Source organism: Caretta caretta, chromosome 1, assembly GCF_965140235.1.
Source record: "Caretta caretta isolate rCarCar2 chromosome 1, rCarCar1.hap1, whole genome shotgun sequence".
Lineage (NCBI taxonomy): Eukaryota > Metazoa > Chordata > Testudines > Cheloniidae > Caretta > Caretta caretta.
Window position 1 is genome coordinate 43,566,120 of NC_134206.1, and position 21,064 is coordinate 43,587,183.

A 21,064-nucleotide genomic window follows, 5' to 3' on the forward strand; every position below is an offset into this window, starting at 1 on the left:
CAGTGAATTTTGGACAGTTTCATTGTGAATTAATGTGGGCTTTGGTTCATCACTTCCATAAGGCCAAAGCATGGATGCTTGAAAGGGAAATCTGAACTCTTACTGTGTTGCCTGATTTATAATGTATTTTTCTATTTAGAACAATTTACATCTATATAAAATGTAATTGCTAAGATCAACCCACTGAAAATTACGATGTTGCACACTATGGGCCCTCAGGGCAGTGTGTAGGGGAGCACACCCATGGAAATTGCACAGAAAAGGGATGTAGAGTTGAATGGAGGAGAAAAGGCTGCTCGGCTGCTGGTTTGTCTACAGTATATAGCCACAGGCATCCTCTGTGCTGCAGCTTAGCACAGGGCAAAATCTGCATGCATTTGAGGTGGTGAACTGTGGAAGAATTCGTAGGGCAGGTGGTCTGTGTGTTTTTCCCTCAGTAGAAGTGGTCTTAGCTTACATAGCAAAGTCACTTGTGGGTTAACGTAGCAGTTTTTTGTTATTAAGTTCTGCTCTGTGACACCCCCAAAGACAAGCACAAGATACATATACAGGTAGTCAAAGATAGAAAACCAGCTGAAGGGCCAACACATCCACCTGCCATACCACCCATCCTGGGGGCAGGAAGCTTGGTAGGTGCATAGAGGGATGTCAGTTCTAAAGAACTGCAGTATTCAGTTCAGTGTCCTTAGCTTCTTTCCCTTGGCCTTTGTGTCTTAGTAAGGGAACCATGTGGCAGAACAGCAGCCCCTCCAATTCAACAAGATTTTGTAGGTATATTTTCCCATTCCACAGATTTTTACACCAAAGGGAATAACTTGGTCCTATATTTTGGTCCACCAAGGCTGCTTCAATGAAACCATCTTTGTTGCATGACCCATAGTAAATGCAGAAACTCTTTTAAGCAACTTTAATAGTACACGAGAACCAGAAAAGTGCTGAATCTGCCCCAAATGGCATAATTTCTGCTCTGTAGCAGAGAAACAACTTAACTTCTTGAACAATTTTGACTGAGAACCAAAAGAGAAAGAGAGAGAAGGAAAATAGTGTCTTTGGCTGACAACCAATTTGGATGGATGCCTGATGAGATTTCAGCTGAATTAGAAAGCTCTTAAAAAAAGATAGGCTAAAATGGTAATAGTGAATCACTGCTGAGCTAGCGGACTCTGTTGTAATAACTCACACATACCACAAGCTTGTGCTATTTACTTTTGCTTCCTTCCTTCCTTCCTCTCTTTCCTTCAGCCCATTTTTTTATTACAGCTTGCATTACAATTTAGACAATATGTACTATCTTCTCAGCACTTCTAATTAACAAATATTTCAGCCTGCCATATTACGTTTATGCTAACGTTAAAAGATTAGAAATGACACATATTCAGCAAACAAGGAAAGCACTTAAGATACAATATTTGGTTGTCAATTAGAGCAAGGCACCATGACATTTCAGCCATTTTCTGTTGCTGGAATTTTATATATTCACAGCACATGCATAATCTAGTATCAGCCTCCAGAAATATACAATGAAATCTGCAACAGCAAAATCCCTTATTTGTCAGTCTTTCGTTTGGATATGTCTGCTCCACCTTTTTGGAAGGCAACCATCATTAAGCAGCCAATTTTTGTTGGTCCTTTGAGTGCATCATTGTGTACAATAATTTTAGGTACTAGAAGGAATTGTTCCTTGTAGTCTAAATATTTAATCTGATTATTGTAATAAGAGGGGGGAATCAATACAGGTAGCATTCTGCACTAAATTATTCCCCTGACAATGCAAAATTTATTATAAATAGAGCAAATAGGTAAACTATGAGTTCTATTGCAAATGAAATTGATCTCAAACAAATCTGTAGATCCTAGCTAATGGCTAGTACTTTAACTAGTGCAAATCAGGTTAGCTCCACTGAAGTCAATGAAGCTATATCAGTTTGCACCAGCTGCAGATCTGGCATTTAAAAACTACTCCTCTGATAGCAGCATCAGAACACAGATTTAAATAAGGTGCTAGAAAGACCTACCTTAGGATCTGACACAGGTAATAGAGCTCCACATATACACTGAGAGAGCAGGGAGTTGACTTGAGTCATCCTATATTTTTGTTTTACATAGTTTTTTTCTTAGAGAAAAACACATCCGAACAGACTTGCAGTGCAACTAGTAAAGCAAAGCATTCATTCCATGACCTTGTACTTTTAGACTAAGGAAAGGACACGTCACATATCATCTCCTAATCTGCTGGTCATACTCCCATCTTGAGCAATAAACCTGTGCAAACAGACTGTTCACGATTTGCAGCACTCCACCCAAAGTACAGTAGCAGTTCCATATAGTAGTGCTTAATTTCTGTTTTCCAATACATGATGTTAAAGTACGGCTATTTTTAGGCCTAGATATGTAATCAGTAACATAAAGCACTTATACAACAAAGAACATAATCCTCCCAAAACCAAAATCATAATCTCACTCCCACTGGTGATCAGTTACTTGCTAAGTAGTCCCACTGATGTTAGTCAGAGGACTCATACAAGCAATTGCTCACCAGTGGGAATAAAGGATTCATTATCTAGCAAGCAGCCCAAATCCTGCAAGCATAAGTATGAGTGTGACTTTTGACATCAGTGGGATAACTCACGTGTGTGCAGTATGCACAGGACTCAGGCCACTGGGCCCCAGTCCTGGTCTCATTTACACTGGGTGCAACTCCATTGACTTCAAAGGTGTTACTCCTGCTTTGTACTGGTATAAGTGAGATCAGATTCACACACATTACTATCATCAGCATTTGTAAAGAGCACTACAGGTGTGCACACTGCTTCATGTACGGTCAAAATCACCCCATGCAGTGCGTCCAGCACACACCTATACACCATTTCAGTACAACTTAAACAACCACCACCTTTGGATGAATTTTAACATTTTAGGGGAATTAAAGGTCTCACTAAGGCTGTGTCACACAGGAGTCTCCAAAATTCTCCTACTGTTGGTCTAGTTCTAAAGCAGCTCCATTAGTGCTAGCAATGGTGGAATCAGTAGTGTTTTGTATTTCTAGTGTAGAGAAGGCTCAAGGCTTTTGTCCTTGCTCAGAGCAGGTCTAGATCACATAATGGTAAGAACACTGGCAGTCGCTCTACACTAGCGCTTGTGGCTAGCACCCGTGGAGAAGGCTAATGTTGGGAAATATTCAGAAAATCCCTAAAGCAGGCACAGCTTGAGGGAGACCTTAACTCCTTGGAGTGCTGAGGTTTCACCTTCCCACAAAGTTTAAAAACCAAAATGTCTTAAAAAGAAAATTAGAGAGTTAGGCTGAAAGATCTGTTCTTGTACAGCAAATACCGTACTTAAATCTGTCCACTCTTCCCTTCCCTCAGCACATCATGTACATCTAAAATTAAGCTCTTTGGGGCCTTATATTTCTGTTTACACTGTCAAGTCGCCAGGATTCTTCCAAGCACTGTAAAGGATAATAAAAATAAATAAACATAATCACTGTTCAAGCAGAGCTCTAGTTATTTGCACTAAAGTGGAAGAATAAAGGTTGTATGGGGAACTAAACAATGCTTGTAACACTCCATTTATATATATATATATATTTTCACCAATATAGCATTCCTAAAAATGCACCATCCTACATGAACACTTGCTAAGTCAGAGCCAGGTTATTACTTTCTATGACTATGTAATATCTCACTGTTAACCTCTTGTCTGTGGGCTGGCTGATCTCACAGACAGGGGTCAAGGTACAGCAGTTCCATAGTTAGGACCTCACTTGCCAATGTCAAACCAATGTATAACTCTACTAACTAAAGTGGAGTTATTACTGCTATAAGTATTATTATTATCATCAGCGTAAACAAGATCAGCATCAGACCTTTAGCAGCTTAAATCTTAGCTCAGCTTTTATAGCTAGGTAAGGACCAGCTCTGCAGTCATTCTTTAGGCCTGGTCTACAGTTAAAAGTTAGGTCGACACAGCTACATCAGTCAGGGGTGTGAACCACCCTCCCCCCCACAAAGTACTGTTGCTATGCCGACCTAACCCCAATGTAGATGCAGTTATGTTGACAGAAGAACGTTTCCATCGATGTAGCTGCTATCACTCGGGGAGGCGATGGTCCTACACTGACAGAAAAAAACCCTTCAGTCAGTGTAGGTTGTATCTATATTACGGGGTTATGCCAGTTTAGCTATGGCACTCTACCAATGCAGCGTAGTCTCCGTAGTGCAGACATACCCTTAGACAAAACTAGTGACTTCACACATTCAGTCCCGTGCACTGTCTTCTCTGGGAGTTTTGCCCGAATGAGTCCTCTCCTGCTAGATCTGTTGGTGTGATAGAGAGTACTGGTCTACTCTTAAAAGATTTACCAGCATAACTGTCTTTTAGGGGTGTTGCCAGTAAAACACCTACTGTAGACACAGTTGTACTGGTATACAAGTGCCTTATAGCCACATACCTTATTCTAGTTCCTGAACCAGACTAAGCTATACTAGCATAAACACTTGTGTACCAGCATAACTGTGTTCATAAGCCCTGAGAACATCAGCAAAGGTCTTTATTGTTACCAGATATGATATTGTGGGGAAGCAGCTAGCTTCCTATTCTCTGAAAGATTAGCCTTTCTTCAATCTTGCTTCAGGTATCATCAGGGTATAAATTGATTCTCTTTTAAAGTCACATTAGTGATTCCATCAGGATTCAATTTATTACTCAAACATCAAGGTGTATCTGTGAGTTCATTCCCCTTATACTCCATAGCTATTTCTCACTAGAGCATTGAATTAACGGTTCTCAGCCTTATCTGTCTGGCTCCACAAGGAAACTATTACAGCATTCCATTTCAGTATCTCCAAATTTTCACATTTGCTCCATGATGCACTGCTGAAGTTAGCACTGGCTAACACTCTCTTAGGCGATGTCTACAGTAGAGACCGTACAGTGGAATAGCTGTACTGATGCAGCTACGGCACTGTAAGATCTCTCGTGTAGCCGTTCTATGCCAACAGAAGAGCTCTCCCATCCACATAATTAAACCACCCCCAATGAGCAGCAGTAGCTATGTTGGCAGGAGAAGCTCTCGCACCGCCAGAACGCTGTGAACAATACCACCTATGCTGGTGAAACTCATGTCACTCAGGGGAGCGGTTTTTTCACATCCCTGAGCGACATAAGTTTTGCCAACATAAGTGATAGTGTAGACATGGCCTTAGCTGTTTCAAACTCTGCCTCTTTCATTTCCAGTTTCCTCTTACTTTGACTCCCATGCACATGTAGCTATTCTTTGTACCTTCTAAAATATTGCTGTTTGTGTTGATGAATGTGCGGAGATTTACAAAGCTAATCAAATGGTACTGTAATGGGGTACACTCACCTCTCGTGAGCGTCCCCTTGGCCAAGTGCGTTTGCCTGCACTCTCTCTCTCAGATAGTCCCTGCTATGGGATAGAGCAGTGCCCCAGGGCTCCCGCCCTGGAGACAATGTAGTCGCCCTGTGGAGCTTCCTGGTTACAGCTCTCCAGCTGGGCCACTATAGTTCAGTTCCCTCTGTGGGTTGCCTCAGTGTCCAGGCCACTTCCTCCAGAGGCTAATGGTGGGGTTGGGGGGACCCAGGCCTGCCCACTACTCCAGGTCCCAGCCCAGGGACCCTGTAGGTAGTAGTCACCTGCTGTGTCCCTTTAACTATGTCACACGGCTTCTCTAATTCCCTGGGCCACTTCCCCGCGGCCCTGTGCCATCTTCACCCTTACCTCAGGGCCATGTCCTAATGGAGTCTCAGAACCAGCTCAAGGCTCCTTCTCGCTCTCCCTGGCTTCTGGCAGTGCTGCCCTGTCCAAGGTTCTGTAGCTCCATCAGCCAGCCATACCCCATCCACACTCCTACAGCTCCAGCAAAGAACTGAACTCCCTCTGGCAGCCATACAGCAATTCTTATACTAGGCTGCTGGGCCTTGATTGGCTGTATTCCACACAGCCCCCTCAGGCAGCTTGGAGGACCTTCTCCACTGCCCTCTTTTGGGGTGGGGTGTGGCAGGGCCATGAGGCCTCCAGCAGGGAGCATCAGAGGGTCTGGTATTACCCCATCACAGGTATTATTAATTGTCAAAGGAAAATTGACTCTGTTTTCGACTGTTTTTCTAGTTGTCAGTCATGATAGCATGAATGTAAATAAATACCTTTAATGTTACAACATAAGGACATAAGAATGGCCATACTGGGTCAGACCAATGGTCCGTCTAGCCCAGTATCCTGTCTTCCAACAGTGACCAATGCCAGATACTTCAAAGAGAATGAACAGAACAGGGAAATGATCAAGTGATCTATCCCCTAACATCCAGTCTCAGCTTCTGGCAATCAGAGCCTACAGGACAGCCAGCACATGGGGTTGCATCCCTGACCATCTTGGCTATTGATGGACCTATCCTCCAGGAACTTACCTAATTCTTTTTTTAACCCAGTTACACATTTGGCCTTCACAACATCCCCTGGCAATGAGTATCACAGGTTGATGGCATTGTGTGAAGAAGTACTTCCTTTCGTTTTAAACCTGCTGCCTTTTAACAAGACAGCCACCTCCTGTATGCCACCTTATATGACCTAGAGTCGTGCTACAGGCAGCCTGACTCAGTTTTTCATCTTGGACTATGCAAATAAAACGTCACACAGGCTTTATGTTGTCCAAAATACCCCTCCTTGGGGACTGGGTTTATTCATATAAAATGAACTCCACACAGAACTTAAAATCCCAGAACAAAGTCCATCCAAAAGTCCACACAAAACAAAGGTTTCTCTTCCTCCTCCCAGGCATTCCTGCCTGGGGCCTTTTCTGCTTTGGCAGGCCACTCCCAGGCTTTATTCTCCGCTAGAGTCCACTCACTTCTAACACTCTCTGATCCTTGATCATTCCCTGCATTTTCCTGCTGCCCTTTACAGAGGAATTAGCTGTCCTTCATCAGGCCCCATCAGGTTCCTAACACAGTACAGGTGTGACTCCTTAGTAATAAGGGTTGACCAGCCCCAGGCCTTCCAGCCTTACAGGCATGCCACCCTGTTACAGTCCCTCAAGTTTTTAGGTAGAACAAGAATTTCAAGAAGTGTAAAGCATATCCTATATGGCCTAACCAGTTACAAACTAATTTAAAAGTTATAATGGACTGGGCCTTTAGCCTTAGTATTTTCATTGAAAAGGTTATTTAAAAATAAAAATAATCTGCATCATTTTTCTAACTTTCAGGGAAGCTAGAAAAGGATCTAGGGGTGACAGTGGACGAGAAGCTGGATATGAGTCAGCAGTGTGCCCTTGTTGCCAAGAAGGCCGATGGCATTTTGGGATGTATAAGTCGGGGCATAGCGAGCAGATCGAGGGACGTGATCGTTCCCCTCTATTCGACATTGGTGAGGCCTCATCTGGAGTACTGTGTCCAGTTTTGGGCCCCACACTACAAGAAGGATGTGGATAAATTGGAGAGAGTCCAGCGAAGGGCAACAAAAATGATTAGGGGTCTGGAACACATGACTTATGAGGAGAGTCTGAGGGAGCTGGGATTGTTTAGCCTGCAGAAGAGAAGAATGAGGGGGGATTTGATAGCTGCTTTCAACTACCTGAAAGGGGGTTCCAAAGAGGATGGCTCTAGACTGTTCTCAATGGTAGCAGATGACAGAACGAGGAGTAACGGTCTCAAGTTGCAGTGGGAGAGGTTTAGATTGGATATTAGGAAAAACTTTTTCACTAAGGGTATGTCTACACTACGGAATAAGGTCGAATTTATAGAAGTCGGTTTTTTAGAAATCGGTTTTATAAATTCGAGTGTGTGTGTCCCCACAGAAAATGCTCTAAGTGCATTAAGTGCATTAACTCGGCGGAGCGCTTCCACAGTACCGAGGCAAGCGTCGACTTCCGGAGCGTTGCACTGTGGGTAGCTATCCCACAGTTCCCGCAGTCTCCGCTGCCCATTGGAATTCTGGGTTGAGATCCCAATGCCTGATGGGGCTAAAACATTGTCGCGGGTGGTTCTGGGTACATATCGTCAGCCTCCCGTTCCCTCCCTCCCCCCGTGAAAGCAAGGGCAGACAATCATTTCGCGCCTTTTTTCCTGAGTTACCTGTGCAGACGCCATACCACAGCAAGCATGGAGCCCGCTCAGGTAACCGTCACCCTATGTCTCCTGGGTGCTGGCAGACGCGGTACGGCTTTGCTGCACAGTAGCAGTAACCCCTTGCCTTCTGGCAGCAGACGGTGCAATACGACTGGTAGTCGTCCTCATCGTGTCCGAGGTGCTCCTGGCCGCGTCGGCTGGGAGCGCCTGGGCAGACATGGGCGCAGGGACTACATTTGGAGTGACTTGACCAGGTCATTCTCTTTAGTCCTGCAGTCAGTCCTATTGAACCGTCTTATGGTGAGCAGGCAGGCGATACGGACTGCTAGCAGTCGTACTGTACCATCTTCTGCCAGGCAGGCAAGAGATGAGGATTGCTAGCAGTCGTATTGCACCATCTTCTGCCAGGCAGGCAAGAGATGGGGATGGCTAGCAGGCGTACTGTACCATCTTCTGCCGAGCAGCCATGAGATGTGGATGGCATGCAGTCCTTCTGCACCGTCTGCTGCCAGCCAAAGATGTAAAAGATAGATGGAGTGGGTCAAAACAAGAAATAGACCAGATTTGTTTTGTACTCATTTGCCTCCTCCCCTGTCTAGGGGACTCATTCCTCTAGGTCACACTCCAGTCACTCACAGAGAAGGTGCAGCGAGGTAAATCTAGCCATGTATCAATCAGAGGCCAGGCTAACCTCCTTGTTCCAATAACAACGATAACTTAGGTGCACCATTTCTTATTGGAACCCTCCGTGCAGTCCTGCCTGAAATACTCCTTGATGTACAGGCACCCCCTTTGTTGATTTTAGCTCCCTGAAGCCAACCCTGTAAGCCGTGTCGTCAGTCGCCCCTCCCTCCGTCAGAGCAACGGCAGACAATCGTTCCGCGCCTTTTTTCTGTGCGGACGCCATACCACGGCAAGCATGGAGCCCGCTCAGCTCACTTTGGCAATTAGGAGCACATTAACCACCACACGCATTATTCAGCAGTATATGCAGCACCAGAACATGGCAACGCGATACCGGGCGAGGAGGCGACGTCAGCGCGGTCCCGTGAGTGATCAGGACATGGACACAGATTTCTCTGAAAGCATGGGCCCTGACAATGCATGCATCATGGTGCTAATGGGGCAGGTTCATGCTGTGGAACGCCGATTCTGGGCTCGGGAAACAAGCACAGACTGGTGGGACCGCATAGTGTTGCAGGTCTGGGACGATTCCCAGTGGCTACGAAACTTTCGCATGCGTAAGGGCACTTTCATGGAACTTTGTGACTTGCTTTCCCCTGTCCTGAAGCGCATGAATACCAAGATGAGAGCAGCCCTCACAGTTGAGAAGCGAGTGGCGATAGCCCTGTGGAAGCTTGCAACGCCAGACAGCTACCGGTCAGTTGGGAATCAATTTGGAGTGGGCAAATCTACTGTGGGGGCTGCTGTGATGCAAGTAGCCCACGCAATCAAAGATCTGCTGATATCAAGGGTAGTGACCCTGGGAAATGTGCAGGTCATAGTGGATGGCTTTGCTGCAATGGGATTCCCTAACTGTGGTGGGGCTATAGATGGAACCCATATCCCTATCTTGGCACCGGAGCACCAAGCCGCCGAGTACATAAACCGCAAGGGGTACTTTTCGATAGTGCTGCAAGCTCTGGTGGATCACAAGGGACGTTTCACCAACATCAACGTGGGATGGCCGGGAAAGGTGCATGATGCTCGCATCTTCAGGAACTCTGGTCTGTTTCAAAAGCTGCAGGAAGGGACTTTATTCCCAGACCAGAAAATAACTGTTGGGGATGTTGAAATGCCTATATGTATCCTTGGGGACCCAGCCTACCCCTTAATGCCATGGCTCATGAAGCCGTACACAGGCAGCCTGGACAGTGGTCAGGAGCTGTTCAACTACAGGCTGAGCAAGTGCAGAATGGTGGTAGAATGTGCATTTGGACGTTTAAAGGCGCGCTGGCGCAGTTTATTGACTCGCTTAGACCTCAGCGAAACCAATATTCCCACTGTTATTACTGCTTGCTGTGTGCTCCACAATATCTGTGAGAGTAAGGGGGAGACGTTTATGGCGGGGTGGGAGGTTGAGGCAAATCGCCTGGCTGCTGGTTACGCGCAGCCAGACACCAGGGCGGTTAGAAGAGCACAGGAGGGCGCGGTACGCATCAGAGAAGCTTTGAAAAACAGTTTCATGACTGGCCAGGCTACAGTGTGAAAGTTCTGTTTGTTTCTCCTTGATGAACCCCCCCGCCCCTTGGTTCACTCTACTTCCCTGTAAGCTAACCACCCTCCCCTCCTCCCTTTAATCATTGCTTGCAGAGCCAATAAAGTCATTGCTGCTTCACAGTCATGCATTCGTTATTCATTCATCACACAAATAGGGGGATGACTACCAAGGTATCCCAGGAGGGGTGGTGGAGGAGGGAAGGAAAATGCCACACAGCACTTTAAGCACAGCACTTTAAAAGTTTACAACTTTAAAATTTATTGAATGACAGCCTTCTTTTTTTTGGGCAATCCTCTGTGGGGGAGTGGCTGGTTGGCCGGAGGCCTCCCCACCGTGTTCTTGGGCGTCTGGGTGTGGAGGCTATGGAACTTGGGGAGGAGGGCGGTTGGTTACAGAGGGGCTGCAGTGGCAGTCTGTGCTCCAGCTGCCTTTGCTGCAGCTCAACCATACACTGGAGCATACTGGTTTGGTCCTGCAGCAGCCTCAGCATTGAATCCTGCCTCCTCTCATCACGCTGCCGCCACCTTTGAGCTTCAGCCCTGTCTTCAGCCCGCCACTTACTCTCTTCAGCCCGCCACTTACTCTCTTCAGCCCTCCACCTCTCCTCCCGGTCATTTTGTGCTTTCCTGCACTCTGACATTATTTGCCTCCACGCATTCGTCTGTGCTCTGTCAGTGTGGGAGGACAGCATGAGCTCGGAGAACATTTCATCGCGAGTGCGTTTTTTTTTCTTTCTAAGCTTCACTAGCCTCTGGGAAGGAGAAGATCCTGTGATCATTGAAACACATGCAGCTGGTGGAGAAAAAAAAAGGGACAGCGGTATTTAAAAAGACACATTTTATAAAACAGTGGCTACACTCTTTCAGGGTAAACCTTGAAAGTTAACATTACATACATAGCACATGTGCTTTCGTTACAAGGTCGCATTTTGCCTCCTCCCACCGCGTGAACGGATTTTGGTTGAATGCCAGCAAACATACACTGCAATGCTTTGTTCTACAGTGATTCCCCAGTACGTGTTGCTGGCCTGGAGTGGTAAAGTGTCCTACCATGAAGGACGAAATAAGGCTGCCCTCCCCAGAAACCTTTTGCAAAGGCAGAACCGCAAATGCCAGGGCAAAGTAATCCTTTCACATGCTTGCTTTTAAACCATGTATAGCATTTTAAAAGGTACACTCACCAGAGGTCCCTTCTCCGCCTGCTGAGTCCAGGAGGCAGCCTTGGGTGGGTTCGGGGGGTACTGGCTCCAGGTCTAGGGTGAGAAACAGTTCCTGGCTGTCGGGAAAACCGGTTTCTCCGCTTGCTTGCTGTGAGCTATCTACAACCTCCTCATCATCATCTTCTTCGTCCCCAAAACCTACTTCTGTATTGCCTCCATCTCCATTGAAGGAGTCAAACAACACGGCTGGGGTAGTGGTGGCTGAACCCCCTAAAATGGCATGCAGCTCATCATAGAAGCGGCATGTTTGGGGCTCTGACCCAGAGCGGCCGTTCGCCTCTCTGGTTTTCTGGTAGGCTTGCCTCAGCTCCTTCAGTTTCACGCGGCACTGCTTCGGGTCCCTGTTATGGCCTCTGTCCTTCATGCCCTGGGAGATTTTCAGAAAGGTTTTGGCATTTCGAAAACTGGAACGGAGTTCTGATAGCACGGATTCCTCTCCCCAAACAGCGATCAGATCCCGTACCTCCCGTTCAGTCCATGCTGGAGCTCTTTTGCGATTCTGGGACTCCATCATGGTCACCTCTGCTGATGAGCTCTGCATGGTCACCTGCAGCTTGCCACGCTGGCCAAACAGGAAATGAGATTCAAAAGTTCGCGGTTCTTTTCCTGTCTACCTGGCCAGTGCATCTGAGTTGAGAGCGCTGTCCAGAGCGGTCAGAATGGAGCACTCTGGGATAGCTCCCGGAGGCCAATACCATCGAATTGTGTCCACAGTACCCCAAATTCGAGCCGGCAACGTCGATTTAAGCGCTAATCCACTTGTCAGGGGTGGAGTAAGGAAATCGATTTTAAGAGCCCTTTAAGTCGAAATAAAGGGCTTCATTGTGTGGACGGGTGCAGGTTTAAATCGATTTAACGCTGCTAAATTCGATCTAAAGTCCTAGTGTAGACCAGGGCTAAGAGGGTGGTGAAACACTGGAATGCGTTACCTAGGGAGGTGGTAGAATCTCCTTCCTTAGAGGTTTTTAAGGTCAGGCTTGACAAAGCCCTGGCTGGGATGATTTAACTGGGAATTGGTCCTGCTTCAAGCAGGGGGTTGGACTAGATGACCTTCTGGGGTCCCTTCCAACCCTGATATTCTATGATTCTAGAGATAAAAATCTAATAATGCCTATGTAAAAAAACAAAGATTAATTTCTGATGGCAACTTATAAGCAGGTTTAGTAAACTAAACTAAAGATAAAACTGCTGACTGAGAGTGGGTAGCAAACAGATGAGAACAGTTTGAGAAGTTTCAAAACTGAATGTTTTCACTGAAAACTTGCAGTAGATAATCCTTCACATCCTCACGTACATGACAAAAGGCTCACAGCAGACACTCATGTACTGTACAAACCAACAGAAAAAAACCCAAATGTTATTTATGTAGCTACCTGACAGTTCTGATAACTTAAATACGAATTTTAGTGTGTATTTAGTAATGTGTCAAAATGTATGAACCTTCTTATTCCCACAAACCCATTGTGATAACTGCTGACTATTTAAGTACTCCATGTTCCTGTGGAGTCTGAGAGCTGACAAATACTAAGAAGTCAATAGTAATGTCAGAATAGGTTTTAAAAGCCATATGCCCCGGCACAATGTACGTGAACATGTGGAAACAATGTGGTCATAAATAATTTTATCATCTACACTTAACAGTGAAAAGGTCAGATAAAGTGTCTCCACCCAGTTAAATTACAGGAGCTAACCTTTGCTCTTTTTCTTGTTGCTAAACAATGGCAGGAAACTTTAGCTGAAGCTCACACACACATTATCACTGCTTGTTAAGGTCACAACTGTCATTTTATATTTGATGGACATGATTAATAGTTTATTTACAAAGGAGTAAAGGGTTGAATGATATAATCAAACTGACTACTGTGCAAGTTTTCAATTTCAGAAAACACAAAGCTGCTGCATTCTTTCAAAATTTCAGGAGCAACAATCATTCCTACAATAAGCCTGAAATGATACCAGTGTCCAATAACTCACAGTTGACTAAGTCTGGAAGACAGGCAATTTTCACTAGATTTTAGTGTTGGCATAGTCAATATACCAATTGTTACCATACAGGTGAGTATTTTTTACTTTAGACAGAAACTACAACAATCAAGATTTTGTTTGCATCTTTTACCATGATTTAATCATCCGCATTAAACATTCCCATTTCATACACAAGATAAAAGTGTTCAGGTTTCCCTTATGGTTAAATGCAACTCCCACAAGCATATCCTTTCTCTCCCCTCCCAACTCTCCACCATCAGTACTGTCATTTAAAACAAGGAAGGCTTTTAAAGCACTGGAATGAAATCGGTCTTTCCTAGGAAGTGCAATCAATATGTGATTTAATCTTTAGGATCCACCCACCATATGTGGGGGGTGGGGGTGGGGGGGGGGAAGGGTGTTTAGCTGAACACAGAGATCAAATTCTACTCTTAGGGTTTGTCTACATTAAAAATGTTTTGCACTGGTTTAATTGCTAGTCATGCTTATGAAACCACAGTGAAGAAAATGGGGTTGCACGCAGTGCTTAATTTGTCATGAAAGAGGTGCTGGGGCTACGGTGACCAGACGTCCAGATAAAATTGGGACTGATCCAATATTTAGTTGTTTGTCCCATGTCTCGACCAATCTATGGTTGGGATGCCATTTGTCCCGATATTTTGGTGTGGGGCTGGAGTGGACTGGTCACCCTAGCTGGCAGGCTCCCTACCTGGCTCTGCACAGCTCCCGGGAAGTGGCCATCAGGACTCTGCAACCCCCAGGCATAGGGGCAGCCGTGGGGGTGCTGCACCCACCATGAACGCTGGCTCTGTCGCGGGCAATGGGAGCTGTGGGGGCGGGGCGCAGACCTCCCTGGCCAAACCTGACCCTGCTGGCCGCTTTCCAGGAGCTGTCCCAGATAAGCGCTGGCGGGACCCAGCTCACGCCTGGTACCTCTGGCTCCTAGGATCAGGAGTGACTGGGGGCATTGTGCGCTACCCACAAGTCCTGCCCCCGCAGCTCCCATTGGCATGGTTTCTGGCCAATGGGAGCTGCAGAGCCAGCACTTGTAGCAGACGCAGCACGTGGAGACCCCCCTGGCTGCTCCTGACCCCAGGAACCAGAAGGACCTGCCAGGTGCTTCCTGAGAGCTGCCCCAGGTAAGTGCCGCCAGGACACGGATCTTCCCCTCCCCCACTACCCAGTGCCCTTCCCCACAGCCCCACCACCACAACTACACAGTGCCCCACACAGGTCCCCACTACCCAGCGCCCCAACACACAAATCTCCCCTACTGCCCAGCACCCCCAACAGGCCCTCCACTGCCTAGCACACCAAAACACAAACCTCCCACACTGCTGCACTGCCCTCAATCCCCTCACAACCCAGCACCACACCACAGACCTCCCGGACACTCACTCCCCCACGCCCTGCCCTGGCCGCACTCACCACGCCTGCTGGGAGGTGAGGTGACTGTCAGCTGGACTGAGCCAGTAGCATGGCCAGGGCTGGTCCCGCAGGAAATCACTCTGGCCCCTTGGGAGCAGCGCGATCAACCAGGCCAGGGCCTGCCCCCACCCTTGCCAGGCTCCCTCAGGACCCACTTGCCTAGAGGGGCCCAGCCAAGCCACCCCACACTGGCCGAGACTGACCCCACTTCTGCACTGGTCCCAGGTGGCTCAGCTCTGGGGAGGCAGGCAGGGCCCCACAGGGGGCGGGCATCAGAAACTATCTGGAGCTGCAGCTACTCTGGGGTCTGGTCAGGGCAGAGAGGAGCCAAACAAAACCACCACTCACTGCATGGCATGCAGGAGGCAGGCTGTTCTGTATGGATCCGGATTCACCAGCTCTCTGGGGACACACAAAGCAACCACCACACCTGATTGTGTGTGTGTGTGGCACACATGCACCCTGAGGCGCTGGGATGGATGGACAGCTCCAGGAAGGAGCCCCAGCCCACATCGTCACCAGTATATGTCCAAGGAAAGAAATAGGTTGGGGAGGAATAAAGCCTGTGGGTGTAGCGGGGAGAGAGAACTCCAAGAGGGGACAGTGTGAAAAGCACAGGGAGGCGGAGAATGGAGCCCAGGAAGCGGGGAGCCCTGAGGAGGGGAGCGCCTGCTGGAGCCCATGAATTTAGGAGGCTGGAGCCCATGAAAATGGGGGGCCCACAGGGGGCACTGCAAAGGGGGGATGGAGCCAATTGGGGTGGGGGCCGCTGGAGCCCCCGAAGCAGGGGATGGAGCCTGTGGGGGGCAGAGTCCGCGGGGTGCTGGCTGTGTGAGGCAGCGGGGGGAGAGGAGCAGTCCTCCCCACACATGGACTGCCACGGGATCTGAAGCTCTCAGGCTCATACCACCGCTGCCTTTCGCCAGCGGAGTCTCATTCGCTCTGGGAGGGGGAAGGCTGCCTGCTGTGTGCACATTTGAACCTCACCCCCTCCTCGGTGCATGCCCCCACACTGCCGCCAAGGGCCTCGTGCCGGCACCTCGGAATGCACACGCACCGGGAGTGTAGCAGAGCGTGCTCAGGCTACTAATGCTCCAAGGGCAGGAGTGGGCTCTGCACCGAGTGTCCTGACCCCCTGTGCATCAAGCAGACGGGGGGAGGGGTCAGGGGACAGAGAGGAAACAGCGGCTTTGGTGGGGCCTGGGACCGCTGCGCAAGCTGAGCAGGCCACACCAAGGCCCCTTCTGAGTGTGGGCCTGACGTCACTGAGTTGCCATTGTAAAGCTGGTACTGGAAAGAGCTGCCCTTTCCTTGAGGCTGGAAACAAAAGTCACGCTTCAATTCAGCTGTCATCTGCCAGCTCTTTGCAACCAGGCTTAGTGCTGCACTGGATCCAAACGCGCTCTTGGTAAAGGAGCTTTGGGATCCGACTGATCCAAAGTGAACTGAAGTCGCCTATTTATTTTAAGGGGCGGGGCAGCACCCCCAGAAAACTCTGCCATCCAGGAGACTCACTCTGCAATGACAACAGGGAGGAAAACCCACCCCAGCCAATTGAGCCCGGGCAGCTGCTGACCCTCAGCCCAGCCCCAGGGCTGAAGTGCTCCAATGGCTCTCGGCACCCAGGGCTCTGCACTCAGGGTGCTCTTAAGAAGGGCTGGGCAGGGTAGCTCGTAGGGAGCCCTGGCTAGCAGAGCCAAGCAGGGAGTCCCCTGTAGCCAGCTCTGTGGATGCAGTGGAAGGGCTAGAACTGCTGGCTCTGAAATTAGACGCGGCTCTGAGTTCATGGGGGAGGTGGCTAGAATTGGAGTTGCCATTTCCAAGCTTTTCTTTCCCCACCTGTTTTTGCCCAGGGGAGGCGGGAGTAGGTGCCCCGCAGAGGTAATAGCTGCATCCTCCCCCCAGCAGAGTGTGTGCAGACCAGCCCACCGAGCTCATGGCGGAGCCAGGGAAAGGAGGTGCCTAGCCATGCCGGGGGCAGGGCTGCGGCTAGAGCTCTGCAAGTGCGGATTCCGTCCAGGGCAGGCTGGGGCTGAGCACAGTTATGCTGCTGCACAGGTTACTTTGCCCACACTGGGGAGCAGGACCTGCACCTGGGGGTGTGCCTCTGATTGATGTATGACCAGGACACCATTTGTCCCAATAAAATTTAGGTAAAAATCAGGTAAAATTTAAAACTTGGTTGTGAAATAGAAAATTAGTCGATTGGGGATGTCCTATTGGTTAAACCCGATTGCGCTCTGTGATCTGCTGGCAGTTTTGGTTTTTCAGGTTGTTTTCAGGAGTAACACAATTTAACGTAGGGATATGTAGTTTACAGTTCTGAACCACAGTGCGTACCATAGCACAAACTACAGTGGGCTCGTAACAACACAGAAGAAGCACAGAGACTGCGCGGTTCTTTTCAGTTGCTAGCTATCTAGCTAACGGTCTTCCGCCAAAAACCCCGCCCAAAACGGCAATGGCAAGTGAGGAGCCAACTACCAAAAAACAAAAAAGACAGTGCAGAGACAGGACAGAATGGGAAAACACTTACACCCAGATTCGGAAATCCTATGGGTGTGATTCAAAAGCCTTTCGTAAAGCCTGCAGGAAGGAATTTAGCATTCGCCGTGGCAGTGAGTCTGATGTTAGGCATCATGCCGATTCAAAAAATCATGAACAAAACACCAAGACTCCCAAGAGCAATACTCTGGTCTCAAATTTTTTCAGCAGGCCAAAGGTCATTGCTGCTGAGCTAACTCAAGTTTACCACACAGTACTCCATCAGCACTCCTATTGCCTGTGTGTCTGTGATCTGAAATCGGCGCCTATCTTGTATCCAGATTCAACGATTGCGAAGCACATCGGCTGTCACAGAACTAAAGCGGAGGCACTGATCAAAAACGTGCTGTTGCCGCTCTCGACAGAATTTTCAAAAGCCGTCAGCAAGCCAGACGATCCCGATTTCTCAGTTGCCACAGACGCATCTAACCGTGTAAGCAGCACAGCAGCCTCAATAGGCCAGACAGGAAACTGCGTGCAGCAACTCCGGGAGTGCTTGTGTTTAGCTGTGAGGTCACAGGAGCCCCTTAAAAATTACCTGGAATTGCAAATCTTCAGAACTTCACAATCAGCTGAACCCAAACCTCTGACAGCCAGGAAATGAAGAGTTAAGGCACACACCAACCCTGCAACGCAACCTTATCTGTCCCCCTTGGAGCTGGAAATAGCCACTGAGAATGGTTCGGTAATATCAATGCCATATGTAGATATGAAAGAGGACAATGAGAAGGTGCTATTGTTTGTGTTGTATTCGAAAGGTAACTGCAGCATTTATCTGCACATGCTCTGGCTGCATTCACTGGGTTACGTGTAGCTGTATTGAATGGTGGAGGGATTAGTTGGAGTGGGTTGGAAGAGATGTTAGTGTGCTATGAGAACAGGCGTGCACACCTGGAGGGATCAAGTTTGCCTCATTTCAGCAGTGTGTTCTGTAGGCTGTATCAGTAGAGGTGCGCTGATTGTCAGCTGTCTAGTGGCATACATGGCTGTGGTCTCTATGGTTAACAATAGGTAAATGAAGGCAGTGTCTCAGAAACGACCTTTGGGCAAAAGTGAAGGGGTGGTAAAATTTTGCAAGTCTAAGGTGGTTTGCGTGAAGTAGACTCAGTGTTTGAGTGTAGGCAGCTCCTGTTTGCCATGCTTGACATAAACCCAAAGTTTGCCTTTGCACAGAGGAGTTAGACTTTCTCTTACAGAGCTCATATGCTCTATTCCCCAATGTCCTGTAGCATCTGTATGGGTCGTTGTAGCATGTGTGTTATTGGTGTGCTGGGCATTGCTCACAGAGGGAGGAGTTCAGATTGCATTGTGGGCGTGGTGTGCACCTTAATTATTCATTTCCTGGTTGTCAGATGTTCGTTCAGGGGAACTAGACATTGTGGAAGGGCATAAGACACCGCCGCGCAACCTTAACTGCTTTAATGAAGATTTTTGTAAGTAAATTTCCTAGGTGGTGTTGCTGTGGTGATGTTTTCTTTGTTTTACAGAAAAAAGACTTTATATTTGTAGGGGATAGTGTTGAGATAGGGAAGTATGGTTATTATGGGGGTTTCTTGGTGAAAATGAGGCTAGATAACAGATGCTATTTGGTTCATAAATGGTCCTACCACTGCCTGCACACTTTGTTATCATTTAACGGTGATAATAGTCATACTATGGAATTTTTTTTATTATTATTTTTAACATGGAGATGCTCACTGGGTCGGGAGAGGAAACACAGACATGGGTTATTTCAAAATATATTGAACATTTTATTGCACATAGGTTACCCTAACTTTAAACAAGTGAAAGGAGAACAGTATCTTTCCTTCTCAACCAAGGCCTTTGCCCCATTGTCCCATGCAGCATATAGCCCCCCCCCCATTGGCATTTCTACATCCCTTCCATTCCCCATCCTTGAATCTGCAGCTACAGCTGACTCTTAGTAGAATGGGAGGCTAAGGGCTTGTCTACACTGGCACTTTACAGGACTGCAACTTTCTCGCTCAGGGGTGTGAAAGCACCCCTATCCTCACCCCACCCACTGCTGCAATTTTCAGCGCTGTAAAGAGCCAGTGTAGCTGCACTCCCAGCTCTGGTAGCTATTCCCCTTGTGGAGGTGGGTTTTTTAGAGCACTAGGAGAGCTCTCTCCCAATGCTATGCCGCAACTACACAAGCCACGTTAAACCGCTGCCACAGCAGTGCTTTAACGTTGCCAGTGAAGACGTGCCATAAGAGAGGTATGAAGTGGCCCAGGAGAGGAATACAGCCTGAAACAGCAGTTCTGAGAGGTGTGAACCGCTTCATGCATCTCAGCCGATGTTTCCATCCTCCCTCCTTGGGGTATATCTACAGTGGGCCACTGAACACATCAGTGTAGACATTACCTATGCTGATGGGAGGGATAATCCCTCCCATCAGCATAGGCATTCCACATCCATGAGAGATGGGTAGCTAGTGTGGAAGTATAACATTGTATAAGGGGACATGCTGGATACATTGTATATGAGAGGGCATGCCAAAACATGTTACAAAGTATCTGAGGGAGCACACGTAGGGACAGTTAGCTTTTGAATGGAGAAGCAATTAAGATAGAGCCAGCACGTCTAAGAAGCAGGCATCAGAATGGAAGGTGTGAAGGGCAATTAGTTAAGTTAACTGGAAGCTGTTAAAGGAGATGGTTAAGGGTGGCAGGTAATTGAAGATACGTGACTGGTCTCAGGGATCTCGAAGGGTGGTGACTAAAATCTTTTTCTTCTTTTGTCTGTAACTTCTCTGTAACTTGTTCTCCAAAAAACTGTATAAATTAAAAGACAAGCCGCACTCGGGGGGCTCACTTCTAAATGTATTAGCAGAGCAGCTTTGCTAATAAAACAGAATGGTCTGATAAATTGTGAATCTGAGTCAAACTTTGACACTAGATTGACAGAAGAATTCTTCTATCAATCTAGCACTGTCTACAGTGGGGGTTAGATTATCTTACCTACACCTCTGAGTGATATAGATAAGCTGACAATTTTCTCGTGTAGATGAGGCCTTGGTTTCAGCAATGTGGTTGGCTGTTATCAGCTGCAAACTACAATCTCAGCGCTGTATACTATACCACACACTGAACATGTGCATTCCACTCCTCACTCATCTATGCATTGTATGTGTGCCTGTTTTATGCCATAAGCTTGCCTGTTCTCAGCTCCCTAACTCCTCTCTGCACTGTGTGCCTGTTCCATGCACTGAACATGCTCATTCCCAGCTCCGCATCCTAAGCTCAGCACTGTGGGGGCATGTTTTGAAAGGGAGACAGAAAGGGGGCAGGTATAGAAGGGAGGACATTCAGCGGGGCTGAGCTGAAGCACTTTTATATCCTCCACCACACAGCTTACCCACAACTCCTCTGCCCTCACTCTCCCTCCAGAAGCACCATTATCAGGAGGGAAGAGTGAGCCTAGAACCACTCCCTCACTGCTGGAGACAGGCAGGAGGAGCCATTTGGGGAAGGGGGGGGAGGGAGGGCACAGATGACTCCACTTCCCTTTCCCGGAGCATGTCACTGTCAATATGCTCAGCTTTCCCCCTTCCCCACTATGTTCCTACTCTGTCAGCA

At 47.8% G+C, this 21,064-nt stretch overlaps 2 protein-coding genes across 10 annotated transcripts in view; both read right to left on the reverse strand.

Annotated features, from left to right (window-relative positions):
- The window catches only part of SPATA13 (spermatogenesis associated 13), a 326,208-nt gene that overhangs the window by 56,149 nt on the left and 248,995 nt on the right, over nucleotides 1–21,064 (reverse strand). The window lies entirely within an intron of this gene.
- LOC142069421 (uncharacterized) lies at nucleotides 10,540–12,352 on the reverse strand. Its single transcript, XM_075120423.1, has 2 exons — nucleotides 11,487–12,352; nucleotides 10,540–11,098 (listed from the first exon to the last, which is right to left on the reverse strand). Exons 1-2 carry the CDS (start codon nucleotides 12,064–12,066, stop codon nucleotides 10,557–10,559), a joined length of 1,122 nt encoding a protein of 373 aa, XP_074976524.1. The 5' UTR covers nucleotides 12,067–12,352; the 3' UTR covers nucleotides 10,540–10,556.